General features: G+C 29.4%; 1 protein-coding gene across 1 annotated transcript; it reads right to left on the bottom strand.

Moving 5' to 3' along the window:
• Positions 1-3,043: 3,043 nt before the first annotated feature.
• On the bottom strand, positions 3,044-8,643 carry LOC132932172 (uncharacterized). Its single transcript, XM_060998415.1, has 3 exons — positions 7,987-8,643; positions 5,123-5,899; positions 3,044-3,503 (listed from the first exon to the last, which is right to left on the bottom strand). The coding sequence occupies exons 1-3, from the start codon at positions 8,478-8,480 to the stop codon at positions 3,311-3,313; spliced, it is 1,464 nt and encodes a 487-aa protein (XP_060854398.1). The 5' UTR covers positions 8,481-8,643; the 3' UTR covers positions 3,044-3,310.
• Positions 8,644-12,605: the final 3,962 nt, after the last annotated feature.

Raw genomic sequence — 12,605 nt, 5'->3', positions numbered from 1 at the left:
TAGCGAATCTTTATCAGGATTCATTAATAAGAAGGAGATTACAAATTTCTAATATGTTGGGAGGTCAAATCTGCTTTCAAAAGAATGAAATCTCTGACCATGTTATAGATATATATGTTATGATCAAGTATTTATTGATATAATACGTGCATTAAAAAAAAAAAATATTATTCATGGGACTTTAAACTTTCCGTTACTACGAGTATATTATTATTAATTACCTATATATTTTTTTACATACTAAAATAATTTTCAAAATATTTATATACATTTTAATGCATTTAAGTTATTTATTTCACAAACTTATTGTGATTTTTTATATATTCTTATAATTTTATGCGGTACGTCAGTATTGAAATATATAAGTAGTTATAAATTAATAACAGCTAGTAATCTTGTATGATATTAAATAACTTAAAGGAGATTTTTAGCAATGTATACAAACTATCAATTATACGTAATAGCAACAGGAAAACAATTATTGTATTTTAATTAGGTATAGTGACGGCGCACTGGAGAAGTCTGAAAAGTTTCCAAATTATAATAATACCACAAAGTGCATTGTTAAAGATATAATATCTGAGATTATTTGATTTGAATTACTTTTACAAAGCCCACAAGAAGTTTTACAAAGAGTTTTTTTTGTCCATGTATAATGATTGCTATTTTTTAAATGACAGCATTGTTGAATTACTAAAAGATGAAGCAAAAATCTATTTTAATGTATATACTGTTAAAACAGACAACGAAATAGAAATAAAACATTTTAGCACATAGTTCATAATTATATTACTTTGGGTTTGCCATCATATAATTTAAAATTGAAAGAAAACACAATAATAATGCTTTCAAGAAAGCTACAAATTAAGTAATGGCTATACAATGGTACAAGACTTAATCATAATAGAATTAATGACAATGTCATTGACGCCCAGATTACAAATGTTAATTTCAATAGAAATTGATTATTCATTCCTCAGGTAACAGTAACTTATCATTTATATTTAAATTAATTATATTCCCTTTAAGAATATCATATTATGCTATAAAGAAAAATTGGCAGTTCAAGTAGAAATTATAAATAAAAAAAATTCAGATACTCGTCATGTATTCATGTACATTGTCATATATCAAAACAATAGTAAGTACCTATACTAGCACACATATATTTTTAATAATTAATGTTGTTGGTATATATTTTAATTTTAATTTTAATATTATTATTATATTTGATTAGTTTTCAATTGTATTAATTTGTATTTTGTTGATTTTAATTTAATTTTTGTGTGAAGACTTGGCTTTTAAATAAAACATAAAGATATTATTATTAGATAGATTTTATATAAAGCTACAAAATTAAAATTATTCACTATTTTATTTGTTGTTTATTAATTTCTTGTAAAATTGAATGATTCTTGCATATATTTTTATTTATAATATATAATTTAAAGAAATATAAATATTTCATTATATTATAAATAATATGTATACATATGTATTCGCTGAAATTTAATTAAAGTCTTGTAATATAACATATATTTTTAATTAAATATTTGAACAGAAAAAAGGTATTTCTAAATTGCTTTATAGGAACGTATTAATCATGATTATTAGAACAGCAATGTAACACATAATACATAACTAGCCATCCTACTTTTGATGTAGAGACTCCAAACTACCTAGATTCAGCAACCTTTTAACAACTTTTAGTAACTTACATTAAACGATTTTCTACCCATGCTTTCATGGTTAAAATCAAAATCTTAAATATGTTGACAACAAAAAGTGTAACTTGGTCGAATTTTCCACCTTACCCAAGCACTGGAGTGATGGGATAGGGTACCGATCCGGCAGTAGGTACCTGCGCAAGCAAAAGCCGTGACATGCCTTGTATAGAAATAATCAGGTGTGAGTGACCACAATCGATGAATATCACGAGTGACTGAGTGTAATTCAGATAAGTGCAGTATTTCGTTTTTATAAAAAAATATATATATTTTAATTTTATATTTGGACCTTAGAGTTTGTAGAGTATTATCTTTACTTCACGCAAAATATCAATTTAGATCAAAAAATTACAACCAACGACTGCATTTATTACAGATAACCTCCCCAACATCTTTAATTTAATGGCGAGGCATATGTAATAGAAATCAATAAAACTTATTCAACAATCTCTGAATGTTTGGAATGTTGAACGAGATTATTAAAACAATTTTTTACGCAAATGGTGAAATCATTTTAAATTGTTTAATTAAGAAAACGCCACCCCTGTATGAACTATTACCCTATTAAATATGTCAAACATGGTAATTTTTCCACTTTAAAAGAGCAAATATACCTATAATAAAATTTAAAAGTAAGTACATATTATTTGTATTTGTATGTCCCCGTACTCGGTTATTTACGATATACTGATTTTTTAAGCGTACCTATTTAAATATTACAATGCTTGTGAGTATGAGTCATAACTCTGTTAAAAATTTGAAAATCATAAATTTGGACTTTTTAAGCATAATTGTTTTTTTTTTCAAAGAAATAGTAGGTTCCAAATTTTTACTGTTAGTTGATAAATATTAGTAGCTGTCGTTTGGAGTCTCTATGTCAAAGTTTTGGATTTAACTTCATAGAGGTAAATTTAAATCAATAAAATAATTAGTTTTTTAAAATTTAGTATTTTTAAATATTTTTAGTATTTTTAATATTTAGTTATATCCAAATTATAGAAGATAATAATGAAATACGTTCGGTTTTTGTCCTTTAATATGCCATATGCTATATTTTTGACCATAATTATATTTTGGCTATTTTTATTTCAAATTATGTCTAACATAATTAAATAATAATAATAATAATAATTATTATTTAAATTTAGATAAATTAATATAAAAAAAACCATCTTTTTGACTAACTTTTATATTATTAAACTTTAAGAAGAAATTATAATAACAATTAATAAATAATATTAAAAAATACAATGCATTAATATAAACATTTAAAAAAATAATATACTTCATAATTTAAGAAAATAATTTAAACACAACCACGAAGAGAAAATAATATTATTATGCATAGCTAACATTAAACATATTCTCAGAATAACAATATGAATTTTTGCATTATATATAATATTAAGTTAAAATTAAAATAAACAAATAATAAATAAGGAATATGTTGACTTTGCATATGAGTTATAATTATAATTCCTTTAATTTAGTTTTAAAATATTTTAACATTCGTGTATATTAAAATTACAGATATCTAAAAGATAAAAAAAAAATAAAAAAATTTTACGACTATAAAATAATATTTAAATCAAATTTTCGTCAGTATCTTCTTCTTCTTCATCGCAATAATATTGTTCATCGCACCATTTAAACCATTCTATTGTTGACGGATGTCTGGAAATGTTAACTAAACGATAGTCTGAAACTTCCTTCAATGTTGACATGTAGGATTTTAACTTTCTGTTAGGAATATAATTCACCAACGGTGATAAGATCCTAGAATATTATAATAATAACATTAATTATCGATACTGTTTAAATGTATTAAACATTGGATTGTATTTTAATCCACAAAAAGAATAATAATTTTTATTGCAATATACATAAGCAGTCAAAAAGTGTATTTTTATTACAGTAATACTATTAAGTATAGAACATTAAACACGTATAAATCAATCCACACCATTTGTTACTTATGTTTATAAATTATTGTACCCATAACATTATTAAAATATTTAAATAATAAAACATAATAAACAGTTTGTTATAAATAATATGTTCAACTAAATAATTCATATTATTGTATGCAAAATTATACAATTACTTTCAGCTAGTAAACATCAAAAGTTCAAGCAAAAAAAATATCAAAATTAATAGAACACACACACATAATACATTATTAATATTATTTTTTTAAACTATTTCTTCATTAAATGGCTGTTAAAATTGAATTTTGAAAAAAACAAACTTTAAACGTTTAAATGTATCTACTGCAACTAGTTTTTTTGAGGTGAAAGTATATTACAATATTGATAATACATAATATACGTGTGCCTACTGATATACGAATGACATTAAATTATAAAAAAATATACTCGATTGTAAAAAAAATATTACTGGGAAATATAAATTATATAAATTATTATTCACAAAAACAGAAAACCCAATTATTATAAGACCTTATGATTAAAAATATGTTTGAATTTTGATTGATTATATTTACCTATTATTAAGGTGATTAATATGTGGATTCAAATTGTTAATTGATATATTTTATACTCGGCCTTAATGAGCTATTTTTATACCCATGTGCGTCTTTACGGATACGGTACACAATTTGGAACTTGGGACAAATATTTTTTATATTTATTTTCTTGTCGAATGGGTTCACGCTCAAATTTCGTTCGCCGTCTAAAGCTGAATAAACAAAATGTTCCAAACACTGCGATGTCATCCGCGTATATGTGTCTATCTGTGTGTATGTGTGCGCGTGTGGTTTATAAAATGTAAGTCCAGATAAGGATGAATTTCACTTATTTTAGTTGAATTGCATTTGGGTTAAAAAAAAAGGTAATGATCGAACTGCACTTGGGTTTAAAAAGTAGTGCAGTTGTATATAACACACATTCTTATAATTTCTACAAAAAATAATATAATTATACATTATATTACTATGTAAAATTAAAAATTATAAAAAATAATAATCAGTATGCCAACGATTGTATTTTAAGCAGGAAAGGAAACTAGTGTTTTATAAAGTTTAAATTAATATTATTTTTTGAACATCTGCTTTAACCCGATTGCGGTTTGATTATTATACCTATTTCTTTTATCCAAATGCAATTTGACCATTAACCTTATTTTTACCGAATGCAAATCGACCATTACCTACCTCTTTTTAACCTAAGTGCAATTCGACAATTTAATTTAGGTAAAAAGCGGGATTCGACTATCCCGGTAAGCGCAGACGCACTAATTAAACGCGCAAAAAGTCATCAGAATTTTTCGGCGATTGAAAATATGTCATCGTAATGTCGTAACGCGATTACGCCGCTGCAGCTTACAAAAAAAAAAATAAACACAAAAAAAAAGCGAATCACATTGACGTTTATTACCAGTTCGCCAACGCGGATTGTAAGCTCGGCGGTCTGGTGACGGAGACTCGACAGGCCGTCCTCTCCGCGCATCTGGCCGACTGCACGAAGGCCACGAACCGCAACACATTGCCGGCCGCGCTCAGCGTGTCCAGACCGGCGGTGCTCCTCTTAAGCGCCGGGTCGGGGGCGCTGTCGTTACGCAACTGGATCGCGGCGGTCGCCGCTTCGTTCATGATGGGCCCGGACATGTTCATCGCGGGGTTCAGCTGCATCATGGCCGCGTTCCTGAGCCACGTCAGAAAGTTGGGCAGGAACGGCAGCAGGAACAGCCTGAGGAGTTTGCAGACCACGGTGAACTTGGCGAACATGAACCCTTTGAGCACGACCAACAGCTTCAACTTGACCCACAGGAAGGCGAGAAACTTGATCGCCGTGAGCACCTTGAGCTTGGCCAACGCTATCTTGACTATGGCCAGCAGCGTGAGCTTCTGCACGTCGATGGACATCTTGTGGCTGGGCTGCCGGACCTCGGCCACGACGGTGGCCGGTCGCGAAGATTGCGTAGGCGGGTCGGTGTACCATCCGACGTAGGCGTCGCCGCCGCCGCTGCTGCCGACGTTGCCGTTTTTATAGTTTTCCGGTTCGTAACTACTGGCGCCGGTGCCGTAATCCGCGCCGCCGTTGTCGTAAACGTTGTACCCGCCCGTCTGCACGCTGCTGCCGTCCGCCGCTACGTCCGTCTCCATGATCACTGGTCCGTATTTCTTCAATTGCCTGTGACTATTGGGGTAGTACCTGTGAAAACACAACGCCACTGATCAAACGCCGTCGGTTACGAGTGTGCGGCTTGCAGCCATTGACGTCAGCAGGTCACCAGTTGAGTGGCGATTGGTGGGAGGGGGGGAGGGTGGGGAGGAGAGCAGGAACGCTTAATCCCTGCTCAGCACCGACTGCGCTTAAAAAGCGTCCTATATTTATCTAATTCTTCAAGAGATATATGTCGGTACGCTAAGGCCTAGTTTAATAAAAATAATTTTTACCCCGTTAAAATAATAATTTATTTTCGAAATGTTAACATTTCAGTTTGTTTATTATATTTTACTGTAGTAAAATATATTTTGTCGGTTTGTTAAAAAAAAATATTGATCGAGGGAAAAATGTAATTTTGATTTTGGTCATGTTGAAAATACTGTTGATAAAGAAAACATTATTAATTACTTATGAGGAATTTTGTATAAAATTTTAAAAACTTAGGTATAAAAATAAAAATTTTTTGGAAATTTTTAAGTACTTAACAGTTTGTTTGTTGTACGAATTTTATAAATTATTTCATCAAAATTCCAACTTCAAATAATTTATTAAAAAAAATGTTGAATATGTATTTTTAATATTTCCATACATATATAAGAACAACTTTTGTAGGTTTTTAAATTAAATTTTCAAGAATTTTGACCCGGCAAATAATTTTTTATCGAAATTATAAAAAAAAAATCTAAATATCTCATGCCTGAACAAATTGAAACCAAACTTTTGCTTGCATCGCGACTCCCGCCCACTTGTTATGTTTCCTTATTTCATATAATATAACTGTTGTTCTTGAAGTCGTGATTTTTAATTAAACAATTATATCAAACGATTCAACACATTATAGCACTCATGCTCGTTAGTCTTAACAGTTATTAGTTTTTATTTCCAAATTTAATATTAATTGTAAATTATAATTATATTTATATTGTATGTTTTATTTTTATTTTTTATTAATTAATATTATACTCGATTAAAATTTATAACTTATTTCTTGTTAATCGAAACAAGTTTTTTTTAAACACATTTTAATTGTTAATCAATTTTTCTTATTTTTTTCTATAGTATAATATTCTATTGTTAGTTAAAAACAATTTTTTTTGTTAATCGGATAGCCAAAAATTGCGTTTTACATCTATAATTAGTAGCCTATTTTTGACTGTATTTATTTATTTTATGATATTTTAAAATTCATGAAATAACAGATAGTAAAAAAAAAAATAATATAATAATAATTAGTTTATGGTTGTGCGAATTGTTTGAATTTTAAATACAATAACATAATAAACAAACTAAAAATGAATACGCTGAATATGCATTGACAAAAAAGAAGACACTTATCTATGAACTCAATTATATATATATAATATATATATTTTATCGCTCTGTTTTGTTAATTAATTATTGTGTTGTTAAAATAATATTCTCACCCGTGTTATTATAATACAAGATTCCAAATACTATTTATATATATAACTCGTTAATTAAACAGCCCGCTGGGACAATCAATATAATATATTATTATTATGTAATTTTACATCATATTATACAGCAACATTCTATTCATAATGTACAAATGATTACCTGAATTATAATTAATATAATTCAACACTGGACACACTTAAAAAATTATTTTATTTAATTTTGTAAACAAATTCAAGTTATCCTTTATCTAGGTTTTTTGGAAATCTTTTTATGTTTTGTTATTTAAATTATAACAAAATCCTGTATTAATTTCTAAAAAATTATTTTAAAATTATTTCATTAATAAAATTAATAAAAAAAAAGCTGGCTATTAACTCGTATTAACCCAGAATAAATGCCGATGAGTTCAAATTCATTTAAAAAATGAAAACCTGTTCTATATAGTTGAATTTTTACACTTAAAAATAACGATATACGTCTGGTATGATATGGTTCCAAACATTCGTACCTACCGATTGTTTTATTTGTGGTTGAATATAATATAATTATAAACTGGAGGGATTATGACAGGAGGATCATCATATTATCTAATGTGTAAAATAATAAAACATATTTTAGCTTTGGACTAATATTATTGTGTACGCGCTTTGTACCTGTTCCATTTCGCTGCCGAGTACTCCGAACGTTGGTCTTCCAATTCCGTGGTTTCTTGTTGATAAGTGTTCCTGTCGCTGTCGTACAGGTGGTGCAAGTAAGGCGGATGCAGGTGGTTGCTAACGTACCGGCTCCGAGCTACGAACGGCAGTGAATCTGTCGTTAGCGCCGGATAGATGTCGACCTTCGTGGTGACGGGCTGCGAAGCACTGTCGTCGGAAGTCTGCTGCAATGACGACAGCGTTTGGTACTCGTCGGAAGACCACTTCTGGCCGGTAGTCTTGAGCCCACCCGACAATAAGTCAAGTCCCTGGGCGTCTGTTTTAGGTTCTCGCATGTCCCTGGGAGTTCGGTGGTCACCCCGTGTACCGTGGACCGTGCTTGTTCCGGGTTGACGATCGGTCGGAAAAACGATTGCACCGCAACCAGCCAACAACCCCAACGCCAACGAAATTGTGGTTACGGCAATCGTTGGGCGAGATTGGTAGTCCATTTTTTTTTGTCGATGCAAATCTCTACGACCGTTTTTAAAAACTACAGTCAAAATTGTTTTCGTATGTGCGGCTCAGTATAGGTTTAAAAAAAAAATTTCTTTGTATTCTTTAAACTTAATATACGAGCAAAAATTGTGATGAACGGGCTTTTGACAAGCAGACGCTGTATTTTTTTTTTATTAAATAACGGACGGAAGCGCACAAATCAATTTATAACTTTGCGAGGAGTCTGTATAGTTTCTGTGGTTAAGACGTATTTCACTTTACTCTCAGAGGTTTGAACTACGTCTGAACTTGGTCACATCTAAAGAATGTTACCAACAACGAAAATTAGGAACGTTGGCCGAGAGGAGGAGAACGAATAATTTCTATTGATTTAAAAATCTAGAACAATATCGTATTTTTATTACAATTTTTTTTTCGCAGTATCAAAATTATACCGTTTAAGTATAGTTACGGGGAAAATAAAAGATTTTTTATGAAAATTAAAAGTATGTACGTATGCATGCAGAATAATCTATTATTATAGACTGATATAGGAAAAAAAACATTAAACAATTTATAGAATATGTTAAACGAAAATTGTTTGTATAATATGGTATACAAAATATGCCTTAGAGAATCCATTTATTTATATATTATATACGTGTGTATCTCATATTATACCATTAATATATATTTTTTAAACGTGATGATTATACTTTACAATTTGTATATTTTGTATATATTATAAACGATAGCACGCATGGATAATGGATATATAATATATAAAATATGATTAATACATTTATTAATAAAATATTAGTTTCACGCGAACTAATACGCATAGAATATATGAACAAATTTGTTAGACATCTTAGGAGAAGTGTAAAAAATATGCATGGATTGTATACAATTGTATACTACAGTCTACATACAATATACATAATTTATGTTTTGAATGAAAAAGAATGACGGATTATAGACTATCTATATTGTATTGTAATTGGCAGCTCTAAATAATTTATTAGATATTAAGGAATAAGCTTTTAATATCATCAACAAATATACTATAAATATATACATTTTATTGATCCAAAATAATTATATTATATAACTAGGTATTTTATTTTATAAATCATAATATATAATTAAATTAAAATTATTTAAAATAAATAGGTATATTCATATTATTGTAAAAATTATTGAGTGAGTAGTTAACAAGAAACATTATATGCATAATAAACTAATAAATAATATTGGGCTATAATACTTATATGATATAATTTCAAACGTTTAAAATAAATTATTAATATGAGCTTTTGCATCATTTTTTTTTATTAAAATAATAAAATGATTATTACTCTAATATATACGTCTACTCTATACCTATCGTATAATATGCGTTACGGAGTCACTTATTTTTGAAAATTGTATTGTAAAATTGAATTCAATAAATTATAATTGACTGGTTCTGTAAGATTACAATACATTCTATTCGTGAATACTATTATTTAAGCTTATAAACAAACTAAGTATACTATGTATAAACAATATAAAGCTGATTTGTTTCTTATGTATTATGATTTATCTGCAATGGTTTACTAACAATAGAAATACTATATGACTTACTTATAGGCTATAGCTACAGCTATTATTTAAAGTAAGAACATTTTGTTTTTAAAATTAGATGTCGCATAGTTATGGAATTAAATTAATACCCCATAATTGCCGCTAATAGAACATCGAGTATTATATAGAATTTGCATTTAAGGAGTTCTCTAACAATCAATTCTTATACAATATAGGTACCTTCTCAATATATATCATTTAAAATGTATTTCGTCATAAAGCTTTGTTTAAAATTTATTGTATTTTAATCTTTTTAAGTGAATTTTATTAACGTGTTGTAACGTTAAAAATTAAAATTAGAATTAATTAACCACAATTATATTAATTATATGATTACATTGGTATACATTCGTATGAAATGTTTGTTAAATTTATTACAACAGACACGGGAGTGATAACATAGAAAACGTAATTTTTAAAACAATTTAATTCCAAAACCCATGATTAAGATTTCTAGTCATTTTTCGAAATACTGCGCATAGGATACAATATAATTATCACGTCAAACCTTTATAAATTATGAAAACTCCAAAGGATTGATATAGAATAAATATGTTTTATTATATAATTTATAAAACGTTTTTCAGGAAATTCAATACAGCACCAACCACATTTTTATGGAATTTGCTAATACTTGTGGACGCTAAAAAAATATTATATCGTATCGGTCAGAATCCATGCTCGTTTGTTCGTTTGTTAAAGAAACTGTTGCACCTAATTAATTTTGATGAAGGTTAGTTTCAAAACTTGTAGGGTTCTAAAGTCTCGAATACCTATTGTAATAGAGTGACTCGTGGTCAGATGTTTATTAATGCATACTTACGTTAACTACATTAAAACTTTAATTTTACTTAATAGCTATCGAGAACAAAATCAAGCATTTTGTAGAAAATAAAACACGAAATACATTTTCCACCATTAATTTAATCTTGGAAAGATCTAGTTTTTTTGCTTAGATTTATATAGTTATCTAGTCGATGTCCGTACAATATACATTATGTCCGTTTATCAGATAAATACCACAGCTTGTGTAGATTAGCTATTTCATGATCACTGTCCGCTGATACAGATACGGTTTTAGGAGGCTGGGGAGACATGTAGAAGTTATAACATATAGTTGATACACTTTTTGCGGTTGATATATTTTAGAATACTCGTACAAATTTACTTATTAATATAATTGTTATACATAATATATTAACTGATCGATCCGTATTTTATGAGACAGTATTTATTAGTCATATATTAGGTCAATACACTGAACAAGGATACTGAGGGTTAGGTCGTGTACAGTAATCATAAACGAATATGCACCTTCGGAAAAGGTAGAGTATAAGTAAGAGTATGTGTGTAGTGTGCACCTACCGATTTCCTTGTCAAACAGTTAGTTTGTCATGTGGGCGTTACTGACATCACACACACAATGAATTGCATGTGATTCATAGCCGATGTTCATACCACGTGATGTAGTGCGTTGGCAGTATACATTGGGGATTTCTGTTAGTGTGCGGAAGGACATGCGCTATAATAGTGTCTATGTTAGGAGGGGGAGAGGTAGTATGAGTCTCGTGTACATTATGCGAAGGCGAAGGTACCTGTAACGGTAGGATAGGAACCTCTTGTCGACAATCGAAAACGTCAAGTCAGTAAAATCCACGAGGTGAGCACGTTGACAGAAGAGCGGAGGGTAGGCTGGCTGGCTGCTGAACTCAGGAGAGGAATACACTACGAGAGGACCGCAGTAGCAGCATGTATAGAGATCCCTTCGGCGGTCGCCGTTGCTACCGGCTTGACATAGATTAATAGCTAGTTCACACAATACATTCACTAGTGCACATAAATTCACGCCCGTCGTTCCCCATCCAGGTGACGAGTAGGTATTACATGAGAGCAGGAAAAATAGCTCCTTTCCGTATATTTTGTACTCGCTGTTGATGCTGTGTGTTTACCGTCCTCAAGAATAACATTGGCCCATTAAAAGGCACGCACGTACATACACACACATTATACGAGTTTTGTAGATATTTGACTTTTTTCAGTTTCCCTCGGTCGGTCTATTGCTTTCGCTCTTTTTCTTCATAATATAGTAGGTTAACAGTCCGTGAAGTTAAATTAAATTTCTTCTTCAACGAAAGTAAATTGTTCTTGACGATGGTAGTGATAGTACGCGACCAATATATGTATATATATATTTAAGGTGGCAAATGTCGTTGAACCTATTTTTAGTCACACACTACCAAAAAAAGTTTTTTTAAGCACCCGACGTATTAACTCTGAAAAGTAGACATAGGTATACTATGAAATATAAATATTTATAAAAATAAGTGTTTTTCCTTTCTATTTGTTAAACATCTAAAATTAGCGAAAAATAATATATCATCAATCGTATACGAGTATAAGAGTATAAATGGACAACATTTTATTTGAAACTGTATTTATAAAACATATTTTTATTAAATTATAAATATTACAATAGATTAAAATAAATGAGATATAAATTGATTATCTTCGGT

This window comes from Rhopalosiphum padi, chromosome 1 (genome assembly GCF_020882245.1).
Source record: "Rhopalosiphum padi isolate XX-2018 chromosome 1, ASM2088224v1, whole genome shotgun sequence".
In the NCBI taxonomy this organism is placed as follows: Eukaryota; Metazoa; Arthropoda; class Insecta; order Hemiptera; family Aphididae; genus Rhopalosiphum; species Rhopalosiphum padi.
This window is presented reverse-complemented; position numbering and strand designations above follow the sequence as displayed.

Bases quoted from the DNA above. Each gene is read 5' to 3' on its own strand.
- LOC132932172 (XM_060998415.1), bottom strand. From the start codon at position 8,480: ATGGACTACCAATCTCGCCCAACGATTGCCGTAACCACAATTTCGTTG. The intron at 5,900-7,986 runs GTACAAAGCGCG...GTGTTTTCACAG, and splicing joins TCGGCAGCGAAATGGAACAG to GTACTACCCCAATAGTCACA. The intron at 3,504-5,122 runs GTAATAAACGTC...ATAATATTCTAG, and splicing joins CAATCCGCGTTGGCGAACTG to GATCTTATCACCGTTGGTGA.